This window comes from Hemitrygon akajei, chromosome 28 (genome assembly GCF_048418815.1).
Source record: "Hemitrygon akajei chromosome 28, sHemAka1.3, whole genome shotgun sequence".
NCBI classification, from domain to species: domain Eukaryota; kingdom Metazoa; phylum Chordata; class Chondrichthyes; order Myliobatiformes; family Dasyatidae; genus Hemitrygon; species Hemitrygon akajei.
The window spans coordinates 5,634,952-5,651,865 of NC_133151.1; the positions used below are offsets into that span (position 1 = coordinate 5,634,952).

General features: G+C 51.8%; 1 protein-coding gene across 1 annotated transcript in view; it reads left to right on the forward strand.

The window, feature by feature from the left end:
- The window catches only part of dpp3 (dipeptidyl-peptidase 3), a 56,111-nt gene that overhangs the window by 9,695 nt on the left and 29,502 nt on the right, over positions 1 to 16,914 (forward strand). Inside the window, 4 exon segments of the mRNA XM_073031235.1 lie at positions 8,242 to 8,331; positions 11,209 to 11,346; positions 13,767 to 13,841; positions 16,256 to 16,349. Of these exon segments, the coding sequence (XP_072887336.1) occupies positions 8,242 to 8,331; positions 11,209 to 11,346; positions 13,767 to 13,841; positions 16,256 to 16,349 (397 nt within the window).

Sequence of the window (16,914 nt, forward strand, 5' to 3'; positions counted from 1 at the left end):
AATGTCTAAAGAAATGGCAGTGCGGGAATGAAAATAATACTTGCCCACCAAGCAAGCTGATCTGTGGAATGATAATAGACTCTGACACAGGCCCCTATCCCCTCCCTCCACCCCCTTCACCCTCCATCCCCTCGCCCTCCTCCCCTGCCTCTGACCCATGCCCCCCTCACTCCCTCTGACCCCTGCTCCCTTCGCCCTCTGCCCCGCCTTACTCACCCTCGCCCTCCCCACCCACCCCTCCCCCTCCCCCTGCCCTCTCTCCCTCCGCACCCCTACCGCCTCTCACCCTACTCACCCACCCTCCCTCCCCCTCTGCCTCTCACCCTTCCCTTCTCATCCCTCTTCACCCCTCCCTCCCTCCTCCCCCTCCCCCACACCCATCCCTCCCCTCCGCACTCCTCCCTCCTTTCTTCCCTCGGCACACTCTCCCTTTTCACCCCTTCTCTGACATCCCCCTCCCTCTGCGCCACTCTCCCTATGCAACCCCCCCTCCCCCTCCTCCCTCTGCCCCCTGACCCCTCTTCCCCCTCTCCCTCCTTCCTCTTCATCCTCCCTCTTAACTCTCGACCCACTTGTCCCTATCTTCTCCATCTACTGCACACCCCCTGGCCTAACACACAACTCCACTGGAAGGAGGAAAGTGCCGCCCCCCCCCCCCCCACCTTATACCCTCCCACACCCCTGACGACAGTACCTACCCATTCATTGCAGTCCCCAAGCAATGATCTCACTTCCCCAGGACAGAAACGTTTCTCGCCATTTACCCGGGGAGCGACCTTCACAAAAAACATCGCCGTGGACTGGTTCTCGTGTCCCTTCTCAAATCAACCCCCTGGCAGGCTGACACCACTTTACCTGACGGACTTCCATTTTGAATCACGTTTAACTTCCCACAAGAGCCAGACCACGGTCTCCGAAGATTTTCACGCAAAGCACCCCGGCTGGGAGCCGGGAGGTCGATTGGTTCACTGGTCTGGTTTGTTGACTCCAGGTATCAGGACGATCATCCCAGCTCCTCTTTGACTGATTGACGTTGAAACCTTGTTCCATTTCATTCCTGTGGGTGTAACTGACATGGAAATCAGTTTCTCTGTGGCAGCAGAACTTAACGGGTCAGCAGACTTGTGTACACCACCTGGTTAGCGATTTCCTAACTTCCGGTAATTTATTCCCCTCATTTTCCATTCCCCATTCCGGATCCACCCTCACCCCCCTGCTCCTCTCCTCATCAGCCCCTCTGGTTCCCCTCCTCCCTTGGTCGACTCTCCTATCCGATTCCTTTTTCTTCAGCTCTTTACCCCTTTTCCCACCAATCGCCTCCCAGCTTCTCACTTCATCCCACCCCTCCCATCCGCCCGTCTTTCCCCTCGCCCATCACTGGCCAGTTTATATTCCTTCCCCCCTCCCCCCCACCCTCTTATTCTGGTTTCTGCCCCCCCTCCCCTCCTGATGAAGGGTCTCGGCCCGAAATACTTACTCAGTGCCCGTTACCCCCGCTGGCGTTTGGGGCAGCGATGAAGGCCCTCCATCTCTCACAGTGTTCTGGGCTTCCTTCATCGTGTCAGTAGCTTCCTCTCGGTTTTCACCACTGTCAGTCACCCGAGTCCTGGGTGGAGACTCAGGAATACCGTCACACTCCGATGCAGAAAGATTCTTCATCGATTCACCATTCAATTTTGATTCACCACTCAGGGTTGTCAGCCCTGAGCTGAAGCCCCGAACCTGGAGGACCAGTGGACCACTCTTAGTCTGACCTCTACCCTTTGACCTGTTTGGCATGGGTGACCCTCCCAAGAGCCAAAGCACAGAGCCCCTGACATGGCTCTCCGGGTCACTGAGGCACGCGAGCCTCCAGACCCTACGACAAGGACGTGGGCAGGGTCGGTCCGCAGCGTCAACTCTTTATTCCTCTCCATGGATGCTGCCCGACCTGCTGAGTTCCTCCAGCGTTCTGTGTCCCTTACTCGTTATTTACTTCATAGCGTTTATCTTTCTGATTTCTTGTACTGCTGCCGCAGAACGGCAAATTTTACAGAGTCGTAGAAAAGTCCAGCACAGAAACAGGCCCTTCGGCCCATCTAGTCCCTGCTGAACCATTTAAACTGCCCGCTCCCATCAACCTGCACAGGGACCCCAGCCCTCCATACCCCTACCATCCTCGTACCTATCCAAACTCCTCTTCAACGTCGAGATCGAGCTCGTGTGCACCTCTCGTGCTGGCGGCGCGTCCCGCACTCTCTCACCGCCCTCCTGAGTGAAGAGGTTTCCCCTCACGTTCCCCTTGAGCTCCTCACCTCCCACCCTTAACCCCATGACCTCTGGTCACACGTCACCGATAATGCACCTGACTCTAATGCGAGAAACGCAAGTTAACGCAGACTTAAATAAATGGCGGTAGCTTGCCTGACAGGCTGAGCAGAGTAGCACGCGAGCGAGGGGGGAGAAGGAGTTCCAGTCCCAGGTAGGGTTAGGGGGATTACAGGCCGGTTGGAGAACCCGACGGGAGTGGGGAGGAAGCGGCTGTCGGACTCCGAGGTGAGGCTCTTCAGGCTCCCCGGAGGGCACGGCCCGGATCGTGGGGTGGTGGTGGGGGGAGGGATGTTCTGTGATGGGGGGATGTCGCCTGTCTGAGATATTGCCCCACGTTACGTGTTCCTCGATCTGGGGAGAGCTGTACCCCAGGGGGTGCGGATTGCAGTCAGTCCCACGACTCCCCACGAGAACCAGGAGCCGGAGTCGGCCTCTTCCGCCGTTCAGTAAGATGGCGTGGCTGATCTGGACTTGGCTCTACCTCCCTGCCTAAATCACAACCCCTTAATCGGTCTTGACAGTGCTCTAAATGTAATCGGTAGTCTGTATGGCTTCCCTGGGCAGCGAGCTCAACTGATTCATCACTCTCTGGGGGGAAAGCAGTTCCTCCTCATCTCCAACCTAAGTCTGTTCCCCAAATTTTGAGGCGATGTCCCCTAGTTCTAGTCTCACCTACCAGTGGAAAGAACTTTCCCCGCCTCTATCTCATCTTTCCCTTTTGTGAAATCCCCTCTCATTGCTCTGAGTTCCAGTGAGTGCAGTCCCGGGAGACGTGACCTCTCCCCAGAGGCTGGACCCTCCCCATCTCCGGAAACAAGCCGTTGAACCTGGCTCCCCCAAAGCCAGTGCACCTTTCCCCTAGTAAGAAGACCAGAGCTTGCACGCGGTACTCCGGGTGTGGCCTCGCCCTGCATAGTTACAGCGTAACCCACTCGCCCCCGCTCTTAAATTCAGTCTCTCTAGCAATGGAGGGCTGCTGGATCACCTGCAGACCAGCCATTTTGCGATTCAGACACGAGCAGTCCCAAATTCCTCTGCGCGCTGCAGATCTGTCGCCATTTACATAATAGTCGGGTCTCCTACCTCTCATTTGCCGCCGTCGTACTCCAACGGCCAGACCCTTGCCCGCTCACTTAACCTATCCGTATCCCTCGGCAGACCCTCCGCGCCCTCTGCACGATTTGCCAACGTAGTGATCTCACGGCGCGCTTAACCCTGACTTGCACGCCTTCGCGGCGTGGGAGGAAACCCCCCACACGGTCATGGGGAGATTGTCCTTGCTGCCTGTGGTGGGAATTGAACCTGGGTCGCTGGGTATCTGGATACCACAGGGTATCATCACAGGTGCAGGAGAGCTCAGTGGCTGTTAGACCTACCTATCGTATTTCAGAACACGCACAAACCAGCCTCGCTTAGGGTAACCTGAGCACTCTCTGAAATAGTCATTGACCGTTGGATCTTAAATATAAATCTTCAGTTTCACTTAGCTGCTCCCCTGCGGGCTCGTTGCCAGGGCTTGTTACGCCCCACCCTGCTCTCCGAAGCGAAACCACTCTTCCGCTAGTTCCTCCTCTGGTTTCAGGATCACACTTGGGACTTGGCACGAAGCTTCCGAAATAAATTAACTCCTCGGGCACCATGGCTGGAGCTCCTTGCCTTCGTCCTGCTGCTTTCTGCCGGGGACTTGTCTGGAGTTAGTCCGGACCTTCAGCTACGTGAACATTGGAAGGTCTAGTTAGAGCGGATGTGGAGAGGATGTTTCCTATAGTGGGGGAGTCTAGGACCAGAGGACACAGATAGAGTGGATGTGGAGAGGATGTTTCCTATAGTGGGGGAGTCTAGGACCAGAGGACACAGATAGAGTGGACGTGGAGAGGTTGTTTCCTATAGTGGGGGAGTCTAGGACCAGAGGACACAGATAGAGTGGATGTGTAGAGGATGTTTCCCTATAGTGGGGGAGTCTAGGATCAGAGGACACAGATAGAGTGGATGTGGAGAGGATGTTTCCTATAGTGGGGGAGTCTGGGACCAGAGGACACAGATAGAGTGGATGTGGAGAGGATGTTTCTTATAGTGGGGGAGTCTAGGACCAGAGGACACAGCTAGAGTGGATGTGGAGAGGATGTTTCCTATAGTGGGAGAGTCTAGGACCAGAGGACACAGATAGAGTGGATGTGGAGAGGGTGTTTCCCATGGTGGGGGAGTCTAGGACCAGAGGACACAGATAGAGTGGATGTGGAGAGGATGTTTCCTACAGTGGAGGAGTCTAGGACCAGAGGACACAGATAGAGTGGATGTGGAGAGGATGTTTCCGATAGTGGGGGATGTGGGACCAGACAGCACAGCCTCAGAATAGAAGGACCTTTCTTTAGAACAGAGAAGAGGAATTTCTTGATCCAGAGGGTGGTGAATCTGTGAAGTTAGTTGGCACAGATGGCCGTGGAGGCCAAGTTACTGTATTCATGGTGATGGAAAGGGGAAGGTATCAGGAAGCACCAGAGAGACTTCCTGTAATAATCAATAAACCAATTGTTTGGAATCAAACGACTTGGCGTGGTGTCTCAGGGCTGGGTGCGGCTACACCCACGCCGCCCCGTCCCTGGCACTCCTCCTCTGCCTCCCGTCCCACGCCCTCGCTATCCCTAACATCTTTTGCCCCTGCCAGACTGCCAGACTTGCTCTCCGCTCCTCAGTAGAGCTATGGGACGGAGCACGGAAGTCTCGATGTACCCACGGCAAACGAGACTAAACCTTTAGCTGCCTGAAACTCGGCCTGCCCAAAACAGACTTTCTTTCCTCTGTCTGGTTGGCACCTGTACGCCCCGCGATCACTGGGTGTTTACCTTCCCCTCCCAGAACGTTGTGCAGCTGCTGTGACCCTTGTACCGGAGAGGCAGCACCCAAACGCTCCAGGGAAATCGGTCCCAGCCTGCTGGAAGGCCGAGATGGAAAACAAATCAGAGGCTGATTCTATTTATGTGCACTGTTTCTTATTTATTTAACCACAATGCACTCTCTCTAGCCGTTTTCTGCATTCTGTTAATGTTTTGTCCTGCCTCAATGCACTGTGTAACGATCTGATCTGGATCGAAAAGCACGTTCTTGCATTGTATCTCGGTAAGAATGACGTCTCCGGTTAAGGCATAGGACCTAGCCATTCAGCCCATCTAGTGCCCTCTGCTATCCCATTGTGGCTGACTTACCATCCCTCTCAACCCCACTCTCCTGGTTTCTCCCCTGAACCCTTGGCATCCTTACTAGTCAGCAACCTGTCAACCAAATTTACCCAGTGACTCGGCCTCCACAGCCGCCTGTGGCAATGACTTCCACAGATTCGCCACTCTGCGGTTTAAGGGTGTACTTCCCATCGCAAAGGGACAACCCTCTACTCTGAGGCTGTGTCCTGTGTGTTGGCGCGTGGCCTAGTGGATAAGGCTTCGGCCTAGTGATCTGAAGGTCACTGGTTCGAGCCTCGGCTGAGGCAGCACGTTGTGTCCTTGAGCAAGGCGCTTAACCACACATTGCTCTGTGACATCACCGGTGCCAAGCTGCTTGGGTCCTAGTGCCCTTCCCTTGGGCAACATCGGTGGTGTGGAGAGGGGAAGGCTTGCAGCTTGGGCAACTGCCGGTCTCCCATACAACCCTACCCAGGCCTGCACCCTGGAAACCTTCCAAGGTGCAAATCCATGGTCTCATGAGTCTAACGGATGCCTATAAGAATCTATAAGCCCTCTGGTCCTAGACTCCCCCACTATAGGAAACATCCTCTCCACATCCACTCTATCTGTGTCCTCTGGTCCCAGACTCCCCCACTATAGGAAACATCCTCTCCACACCCACTCTATCTGTGTCCTCTGGTCCTAGACTCCCCCACTATAGGAAACATCCTCTCCACATCCACTCTATCTGTGTCCTCTGGTCCTAGACTCCCACACCACAGGAAACATCCTCTCCACATCCACTCTATCTGTGTCCTCTGGTCCTAGACTCCCCCACTATAGGAAACATCCTCTCCACATCCACTCTATCTGTGTCCTCTGGTCCTAGACTCCCCCCACTATAGGAAACATCCTCTCCACATCCACTCTATCTGTGTCCTCTGGTCCTAGACTCCCCCACTATAGGAAACATCCTCTCCACATCCACTCTATCTGTGTCCTCTGGTCCTAGACTCCCACACCACAGGAAACATCCTCTCCACATCCACTCTATCTGTGTCCTCTGGTCCTAGACTCCCACACCACAGGAAACATCCTCTCCACATCCACTCTATCTGTGTCCTCTGGTCCTAGACTCCCCCACTATAGGAAACATCCTCTCCACATCCACTCTATCTGTGTCCTCTGGTCCTAGACTCCCACACCACAGGAAACATCCTCTCCACATCCACTCTATCTGTGTCCTCTGGTCCCAGACTCCCCCACTATAGGAAACATCCTCTCCACATCCACTCTATCTGTGTCCTCTGGTCCTAGACTCCCCCACTATAGGAAACATCCTCTCCACACCCACTCTATCTGTGTCCTCTGGTCCTAGACTCCCCCACTATAGGAAACATCCTCTCCACATCCACTCTATCTGTGTCCTCTGGTCCCAGACTCCCCCACTATAGGAAACATCCTCTCCACACCCACTCTATCTGTGTCCTCTGGTCCTAGACTCCCCCACTAAAGGGAAACATCCTCTCCACATCCACATTATCTCGGCCTTTCAATATTCGATAGGCTTCAGTGAGATCCCCCCCTTCATTCTTCTGTACAGGCCCGGAGCCATCAAATGCTCCTCATGTCCTTCTGTGCCCAGAATCATTCTCGGGAACCTCCTCTGGACTCTCTCCAGCGCCAGCACACCCTTTCTGAGCAAAGGGGCCCAAAGTTGCTCACAATACTCCAGTGCCTTGTCATGGAAACACCCAGAGTGACTTTGAGTTTATCGACGTGATATCCTGGAGAGTCTGCAGCAGTCTCCACCGCCACCAGAACTCTGATTTTTAGGTTGTACAGAGCTCATATTTATACAGCAAGACAAACAATTTTGCGTAACTTTCTTTGGCGTCCCACTGGTCAGTACATGATCAATCATTTAAAAGACAAGTCAGTTATCTCTCGGCGCGAGTCTGTAATAGTTCTTCCTGCTTCCTGTTATCGGGACTCATAATTTACCCCCAGACGCATCCTCCCTCCTAGTTCCAGGGGCCCGGTAACTTATTAATTGGAGTTCCTGGTACTGCGCTTATCATCCAGGATTATTCTCGACACGCATCAGCAGTCTTAAGCCCAGCTCGGACTGCAAGACCCTGCAGCGGATAGTGAGGTCAGCTGAGAAGATCATCAGGGTCTCCCTTCCCGCCATCACGGACATTTACACTACACGCTGCATCCGCAAAGCAAACTGCATTATGAAGGACCCCACGCACCCCTCATACAAACTCTTCTCCCTCCTGCCGTCTGGGAAAAGGCACCGAAGCATTCGGGCTCTCATGACCAGACTGTGTAACAGTTTCTTCCCCCAAGCTATCAGACTCCTCAATACCCAGAGCCTGGACTGACACCTTACTGCCCTATTGTCCTGTTTATTATTTATTGTAATGCCTGCACTGTTTTGTGCACTTTATGCAGTCCTGGGTAGTCTGTAGTCTAGTGTAGTTTTTTTTCTGTTTTGTTTACGTAGTTCAGTCTAGTTTTTGTACTGTGTCATGTAACACCATGGTCCTGAAAAAAACGTTGTCTCATTTTTACTATGTACTGTACCAGCAGTTATGGTTGAAATGACAATAAAAGTAACTTGACTTGAGCTGCTCAAGAATGGTCAAGTATCCCATCACACACCAGTTTTAACCATTTCTACCACACTTCTGTAATAGGTGGTGATTCTTATGACATTTTGACCATGCAGTACGATTTACATGTTGATCTTTGTGGTCTCTCACAGGCGTTCCTCGTGTATGCTGCTGGAGTTTATTCCAACATGGGCAACTACAAATCCTTCGGAGACACCAAGTTTGTGCCGAACTTGCCACAGGTAAAGGCGTCAGCTCTTTAAACTCCGATCGTGTAACTCCCTTTTCGGTTCAAGAGCACATCGTAAGTCAGAGCCAGTCTGGTCTTGAAACAGTTAAACAGGAGGAAATCTGCAGATGCTGGAAATTCAAGCAACACACACACAAAATGCTGGTGGAACGCAGCAGGCCAGGCAGCGTCTATAGGGAGAAGTACAGCCGATGTTTCGGGCCGAGAGCTGACGAAGGGTCTCGGCCCGAAATGTCGACAGTGCTTCTCCCTACAGATGCTGCCTGGCCTGCTGCGTTCCACCAGCATTTTGTGTGTGTTGTTTTAAATGTTGGGACCACTCTCCTGAATCCTCCCGGTCAGCAGTGGGCGGTATTGAACCTGTGTTAGATGTTGGGACCACTCTCCTGAATCCTCCTGGTCAGCAGGGGGCGGTATTGAACCTGTTTTAGATGTTGGGACCACTCTCCTGAATCCTCCCGGTCAGCAGGGGGCGGTATTGAACCTGTTTTGAGTCCTGACGAAGGGTCTCGGCCCGAAACGTCGACAGTACTTCTCCCTATAGATGCTGCCCGGCCTGCTGGGTTCCACCAGCATTTTGTGTGTGTTGCTTGAAACAATCAGACCCTGGATACAGTACTGTGCAAAAGTCTCGGACGCATATATACACCTGGGGTGCCCAGGACTTCTGCACAGTACTGTAGTAATTTTATGTATTGCACTGTAGTGCTGCTACCAAAACAAATTTCACGACGTACGTGAGTGATGATGAACCGGATTCTGATATGGGTCTCTGTTGTGGACCGAGAGTGGGAAGGGGGCAGGGAGAGGGGAGAATCACGGTTGGGGGAAAAGGGGAAGGGAGAGGGGAGGGGGCGGGAAGCACCAGAGAGACATTCTGTGATGTCAGTAAACCAATTGTTTGGAATCAGATGACCTTGCCTGTGTCTCAGGGCTGGGTGTGTCTGTACCGGCCTCATCCCCCGCCCTGACACTCCTCTGACCCCTGTCCCTCACCCCTCCCGCGGCGCTCCGCCCTTGCCATTCAGACAGACAGACAGACATACTTTATTGATCCCGAGGGAAATGGGGTTTCGTTACAGCCGCACCAACCAAGAATAGTGAAGAAATATAACAATATAAAACCATAAATAATTCAATAATAATGGGTTAATTATGCCAAGTGGAAATAAGTCCAGGACCAGCCTATTGGCTCAGGGTGTCTGACACTCCGAGGGAGGAGTTGTAAAGTTTGATGGCCACAGGCAGGAATGACTTCCTATGACGCTCAGTGTTACATCTTGGTGGAATGAGTCTCTGGCTGAACGTACTCCTGTGCCTAACCAGTACATTATGGAGCGGATGGGAGATATTCCCGTCTTCTGCTCCCGCTAGATTTACAGATTCCCTCTCCGCTCCACGTTGTCAAATGCAGTACTGTGCAAAAATCCTAGACTCCCCGGCTACACATGTATGCCCAAGTCTTTTGCACAGGGCCGCCTTTCGATCTGGCACATGCGGGGACAACTGCGGGGTGTAGTAGTTCTCGGTGACTCCCACGTCCACCCTTACAAGGGGCAGGTGCAAGTGGCTGGTAAGTTTGAGGGTTCGCCAAGCCAGCGACTGTACTTCGTCAGGAGTTTGAGGAGATTTGGTGTGTCACCAAAGTCGCGGGCAAATTTCTGCAGTTTCACCGCAGGGAGCATTCTGACTGGCTGCATCGCCGTCTGGTTCTGAGGCGCCAGTGAATAAATTTGGAAACAAAAAAGCTGCAGAAAGTTGTAAACTCAGCCAGCTCCATCATGGGCGGTATCCTCCCCAGCATGGGGGACGCTTCCGAGAGGCGACGCCTCGGTGGGGTGGCATCCCGCACCAAGGACCCCCGTCACCCAGGACGTGCCCTGTTCTGATAGCTGCCATCAGGAGCCCGAAGGCACGCGCACTCAGCGTGCTCGGTGACGGAGAGGGCTTCGCGTGTGATGTCGTGGGCTGTTCCCACCACGTTTCTGCCCCAGGAACGGGCAAAGAGGTAGCAGATGGAGTACAGTGTAGGGAAATGTACGGTCGCGCACGTTGGTGGAATAAAGGCGTGGACTATTTTCTAAACGGGGAGAAAATTCAGAAGTCAGAGAGGGGCAAAGGGGACTCGGGAGCGCTTGAACTGTGCCCTGTGGTGGGGAGAGCTTTCCCGTGATGGACGGGGCACAGAAGTGCCAAAAAGATATGGTCGGTGGCAGGTTCAGGTTTTGCAGCCTTCACGTTGGCACAAGGGCTTAATTCTCTTCTTCGAAGAGCGTGGAGGCTCCACCGCAGACCGCTGTTGTGACGGATGGCTAACTGAGTTACTGTCACCTTCCTGTCAGCTTGAACCAGTCTGGCCCTTCTCCTCTGACCTCTCCTATTAACAAGGCGTCTTCGCCCACAGAACTGCCGCTCACTGAATGCCTTTGTGTTTCTCGCACCGTTTTCTGAGAACTCTAGAGACTGTTGTGCGTGAAAATCCCGGGAGATCTGCGATACTCGAACCACCCCAACTGGCACCAACAATCATTCCACAGTCAAAGTCGCTCAGATCACATTTCTTCCCCCGTTCTGATGTTCGGCCTGGACAAAAACTGAACCTCTTGACCGTGTCTGCACGCTTTGATGCATTGAGTTGCTGCCATGCGATTGGCCGGTTAGATATTTGCATTAACGAGCAGGTGTACCTAATAAAGTGGCCACTGAGCGTATTCAGGGATTGAGATGGGGGGACTCACTGTTACCTCAGTGGACGATGGGGCAGGCTTGCTCGACGTACCTCTACGCTCTGGCCCTGTTTGTTGGGAATTCCCCCGGTGATCTGTTCTCGTGGCCCCCTCCCTGACGTCTGTCCTCCCCTGCCTCACAGGAGAAGCTGAAGGACTTGGTCTGGCGGAGCAGAGCCTTCGAGAAGAACCCGGAAGAGATGGAGAGGCTCTGGCGGGTGTGCGGAAATCTCATGTTCTCGCTGGAAGACAGGCAGAAGCAGCTGGGACTGGGAGCCAAGGTAAACCGGCTGCTGTCTTAATCTAGTGGGGAAGGGTGGTCCCTCACGGGCACTGCGCGTAGCCAAAGGTGCCCCCTCGCGTGGGTGGGTGGTGGTGTTTCAGTTGGGTGGGCAATGGGGTGGGGTTGGTGACAGCCGGTGATGGTGGTGGGAGAACGGAGATGGGTGATTGATGGCCGGTGGCTGAGGGCGGGGGGCGTGTGTCCGCTGTCGGCCTCAAAGCGATGCTGTGGCCCTGAACCGTGAATAATTAAAAACAACATCCTGTGCTCCCTGTCGATTTCAGACTACAGGCTGACATCATATCATCCACCCTCTTGTCACTACTCCTCCCCTCCTCTATCTGCTGATTACCCCTCCTCACCCAAGTTGGAATTGTGTTTCTTAAATTCTTTTTATAATATATGAGTTGAATTAATGCAATTGTGCCAGTAAGAATCAGTTATGATTATTTTTTAGTCAACAAACATGCAGTTTTCACCGCACGTGTGTGTTTTGTCTCCCCTTACTGGCAGAAGGCGGTATAGCAGTCACATATATCTTTTCACTTTTAATTGGCTAAATATTATGCACGTTATAATTGTTTTAATTATGCAGCCTATTAACTGGATTATTTCTATGAGGAATTTTCTCTCTTACCTCGAGTATAAAGGTGGTCATTCTTCTTCCAAAGGCAGCACCTTTGTCGTCTTTTTATTGAATCTTTGTTTTTCAGCTCCTCAGTTAGTTCCAAATGCTCCGAATCCTTGTTTAAAATTTAAAATGAACGATTGCGGAGATCGGGCGCCCAGATTCACCTGCCACCTCTTGCTTCATCCCGCTCTGTGTGAGGTTAGAACTAGAGGCCGTAGGTTTCTGATCACCCGGTAGCATATTAGCACAACGCCAGCGACCCGGGTTCGGTTCCCGCCGCTGCCTGTGAGGAGTTTGTACGTTCTCCCCGTGGCCGCGTGGGTTTCCTCCGGGACGTGCTGGTCGGTAGATTGTCCCGTGGTCAGGCGGGGGTTAAATCGGGGGATTGCGGGGCGGCACAGCTCGAGGGGCTGGAAGGGCCTGCTCCGCGCCGCGCCTCGGTAAATAAACTTCCAAAGCTCAGAGGTTTAGAGTGAAAAGTAAATTATTTGAGGGGAACCTGAGGGGGAGCATTCTTCACTTAAAACGACAACTGGCCATTTCGCTCCACCGATGCTGCCTGACCTGCTGAGTTCCTCCAGTTTTTTTTTCTTTTCAAATCTTTCTATTATTATTATTCAAAAATAACACAGGTACATCGAAGTAACAACACTTTAGAATGCCTGAAAAAATTATCTTAAAGATTGAAAATCTTTGTGAATTAAAAAAAGAACCCTACTAAGCAAGAAAAGTGAGGGGGGAGAAAAAGAACCCATTGGGGGTACAACCCTTGAGCCGTGTGTCGTTCAGAAAGCTTCTAAAGATAAACACTGAACCGCCAACAAGAAAGAAAGATATATCAAAAAAGAATTTACACTTAGATCGTGGAGGAAATCTGTCAGTTAACTGAAATGATAGTAACGAGCAAGTGAGCCCCATCTCTTCTCAAAGTCAAATAAAGGTTCAAAGGTTCGACTTCTAATTTTCTCCAAGCTAAGACACAGCATCACTTGAGAGAACCATTGTGACAAAGTAGGAGCTGATATATCCTTCCATTTCAACAGTATGGCCCACCTAGCTATCAACGTAACAAACGCAATAACATGTTGGTCAGACACAGAAATACCATGGATATTTTGAGGATTTATTCCAAAAAGCGCAGTCAATTTATTAGGTTGTAAGTTGATCCTAAGTGCTTTAGAAATTGTCGAAAAGACTGACTTCCAGAACAGTTTTTATATAGAACATGACCAGAACATAGGTGTCAGTGTGGCTATCTCAGTTTTACATCTATCGCAATACTTGTCAACACTGGGAAATATTTTAGAAAGTCTCCCCTTCGTCAAATGGTAACGATGTACAATTTTAAATTGAATCAGTGAATGACCAGCGCAGATCGAAGAAGAGTTAACCAGCTTCAGAATCCGCATCCAATCCTCCCATATAAAAGTCAAATTGAGTTCCTTCTCCCAATCCTGTTTAATCTTAACTAAAGGGCGCTTAGTCCAGTTTTTTTTTTGTGTGTTGCTCAGAACTCCAGCATCCGCCGTCTTTTTAATTTGGGTCCTGCAGGGTCCCGGGTTCTGTCACCTGTGCCGTTGGTTATAGTTTAACCGGAAATGCCGCCTCCTGTTATATTCCTGTCCGGGAATTGCTCCTGGCACCTGGCCTTGGGGCCTACACCGCCCCCATTCCCTCTGCAGCCCTCGCTACTCACTGTGTGACTGTCGTCAGTAGCAACAAGCGGTCCTCCCCAGCTGGAGTGTTGAAATGAACTCTCTGTCCTTTGAATACCTTCTCTCCCGTAGGGCATCACCACTTACTTCTCCGGAAACTGTGAGCTGAAAGACGCGGAGCTGGCCCAGAAATTCCTGGATAGCAAGGTGGGTGAGCCTCATTCTTCCCCCCCCCCCCGGGAGTCAGACCGGTCGAACTTGTATAAGACGTTGGTGAGGCCTAATCTGAGGTATTGTGTACAGTTCTGGTCGCCTCCTTGCAGGAAAGATGTCTGTAAGATCGGAGCGGTACAGAGAAGATTTACAAGGGTGTTGCCGGACTTGAGTCTGAGTAGGTTCGGACTTTGTTCCTTGGTCGAGCAGGAGAACGAGGGGAGATTTGATGGAGTTATACAAAATCACGCGGGGTATACATGGGGTTGGTTGGCGGGGTGGAGATACAGCTCGACCAAAGGAGGGGTAAGGGGCTCATTCCCTCCGCTGGCCTGCAGGTCACCAGCAAAAAAATAGCAAGCCACTGAGCACTCAAACGTGAGCAAAGCAACAGCAAAGACACAGACTGGCAGTTACCCCAATGACTTCGCGTTTCACCTGGTATTCGACAGACTGCAGGCTCTCTCTCTCTCCCTAATAAGAGGGAGGGAGGTGTCTCCATTTTCACAGCGAGAGGGGAGACACAACAAACAACTCGCTGGTTTACAATGTTAAAAGTCCGTTACGTCGCTTCTTTTCGAGCTCTGTACCTGAAGGTCACAAAAGTCCTGGGTCTTTGGGCATACAGTAGATTTTCTAACTCCCCCCCCCCCCCCCCCCCCACCCGACGACACACGGGTCTCCCGCCGTGACACCGACCCTCGATCCACCCGTCTCCAGAGCCCCGAGATCTCAGGCTCCCGAATCCGAGCCGGACTCTCAGGCCTAGCCCTTGGCGTGCCAAGCAACGGCCAGTCTAGAAACCCCGAGAGTGGGTCACATTCCCGCAAAGAACCGAAGTCGGTGTGTAGCTCCAGGTCAGGGTCTTCAAAAGAACCCTGAGAGGGAAAAATAGAGATATTAAAGATGGAAGTAGAGCTGTTTCCAGAGATGCAGGCGAAGGGGTCGCCGTTTAGCGCCATCTTAACTCCGCCTCTGTCTCCGAAGGGGGGAGATATTTAAGGGGAACTTGATACCTCAGAAGGTGGTGAGAGTGGGGAACAAACTACCAGCAGGAGTGGTGGCTGGGGGTTCGATTTCAACAGTTAAGAGAAGTTTGGGTGGGTACGTGTATGGGAAGGGTATTGGGGGCGGGGGTTGCTGTGGTCCAGGACGAGGCAGAACAACTGTTCAACACCGCCTGGAGGTTGGTAGGTTCTTGGTCATCTCAGCCTTTTACTATCCGATGGGTTTCAATGAGATCCCCCTTCATTCCTCTGAACTCCACCGAGTACAGGCCCGGAGCCGTCAAACACTCCCAACAGTCTCCCCGCTCGCAGTCAAGTCAAGTTTATTGTCCTTTCGACCATAAACTGCCGGTACGGTACGCAGTAAAAACGGAACAACGTTCCTCCGGGACCCTGGTGCTACATAAAACAACACAAAACTACACTAGACTATGTGAGACAGCACAAGGCTACACTAGACTACATAAAACAACACAAAACTACACTAGACTATGTGAGACAGCACAAGGCTACACTAGACTACGTGAAATGACATAAAAACTACACTAGACTACAGACCCACACAGGACTGCATAAAGTGCACAAAACAGTGAAAGACAGTACAATAATTAATAAACAAGACAATAGGCACAGTAGAGGGAAAATTACAATATAATAATAAATGATGTAGATGTCAGTCTAGACTCTGGGTATTGAGGAGTCAAATGGTTTGGGCAAAGGAACCATCTGGTCCTCTCGTCACCTGGGGTTTCCTGAACGATAGGGCAGAGTAGGTTTAGGTGGGACAAATACTGATTCTCCTGCAATTAATTAATAGCACAATTAATGCTAATTGTGTTGCCCTTAAGGCATTTGTCTACCTTTATTTGCATTTTCGCTTTAGTAATTCGTTTGTAGTTATTTTCCAAGTTGAAGTTAAGGTTGTTGAAAGTAAATTCGTTGTCTGTGACGTATCGCGGCACGCGACGACGTCACACCCGGTTTCGCCGCGTCTTGTGGGAAAATAGCGGTTTGGAGAAACGGGAAGGAGGGAGCTTGTCTGTGTGCAGGATCAGCGCGAGAAAAGTTTTCTTTCTACGCACTAGGAACATCAGAGAAGCAATGCCTTTTCACTGTCGTGTCCTCATTCAGGTGTAAAAACTCTGAACTAAACACCTAGGTAAGCGGTTAATCTTACTGTGACCGTGCCCTCGTTGACTACGGTTTACCTGGGTGTTTGGTTCAGAGTTTTTACACCTGAATGGGAACACTACACTAATTGTAGTTTTTCATTGCTGTTTCTTTGTTCTACTTTGAAAGTCTGCAAGAAAATGAATCTCTGAGTGGTGACGGATCTCTACTGCGATAATAAATTTGCTAACGTATACGTAATGAGCCTGTGGTTTTCTGTCCCTTCTCCAGCGAATCAGCGCTTACAACACCCGCCTGTTTAAGACCGCGGGTGAGGGCGGGGCTCCCCTCTACGAGGTCAGGCTGGCCTCGGTCATCAAGGACGGTAGGTTTTTAAAAGCTCGGCGGTAGAGCAGACCGGGCCCAACGAGCCGTGTGGCGCCCAGCAACCCACCGATTTAACACCAGCCGAATCCCAGCGGCCTGCTAACCGATACGCCTTTGGGCGGTGGGAGGGAGGTCGCGGGGAGTGCGTGCAAGCTTCTTACGGAGGGTGCCATATTTGACCCCCCCACCCCCACCACTCCCCGCCGAACGCCTCAAGCTGCAGTAACGACACCCTACCGGCACCCCGCCAGCTGTCACATCCGGTAGTGTTGTGAACCATTACGGGCTGGACATCGTTCCGCCAGCGAGCAGCACCGTGTAATTGAAGGAATGTTTTACGGCGGATAAGCTAAATGCCGTTTCCCGTTATGAAGCAGGGATTCTAAAATTCTAAAGGGATTGGACAGGCTAGATGCAGGAAGATTGTTTCCGATGTTGGGGAAGTCCAGAAGGAAGGGTCACAGTTTAAGGATAAAGGGGAAGCCTTTTAGGACCGAGATGAGGAGAAACTTCTTCACACGGAGAGTGGTGAAGCTGTGGAATTCTCTGCCACAGGAAACAGT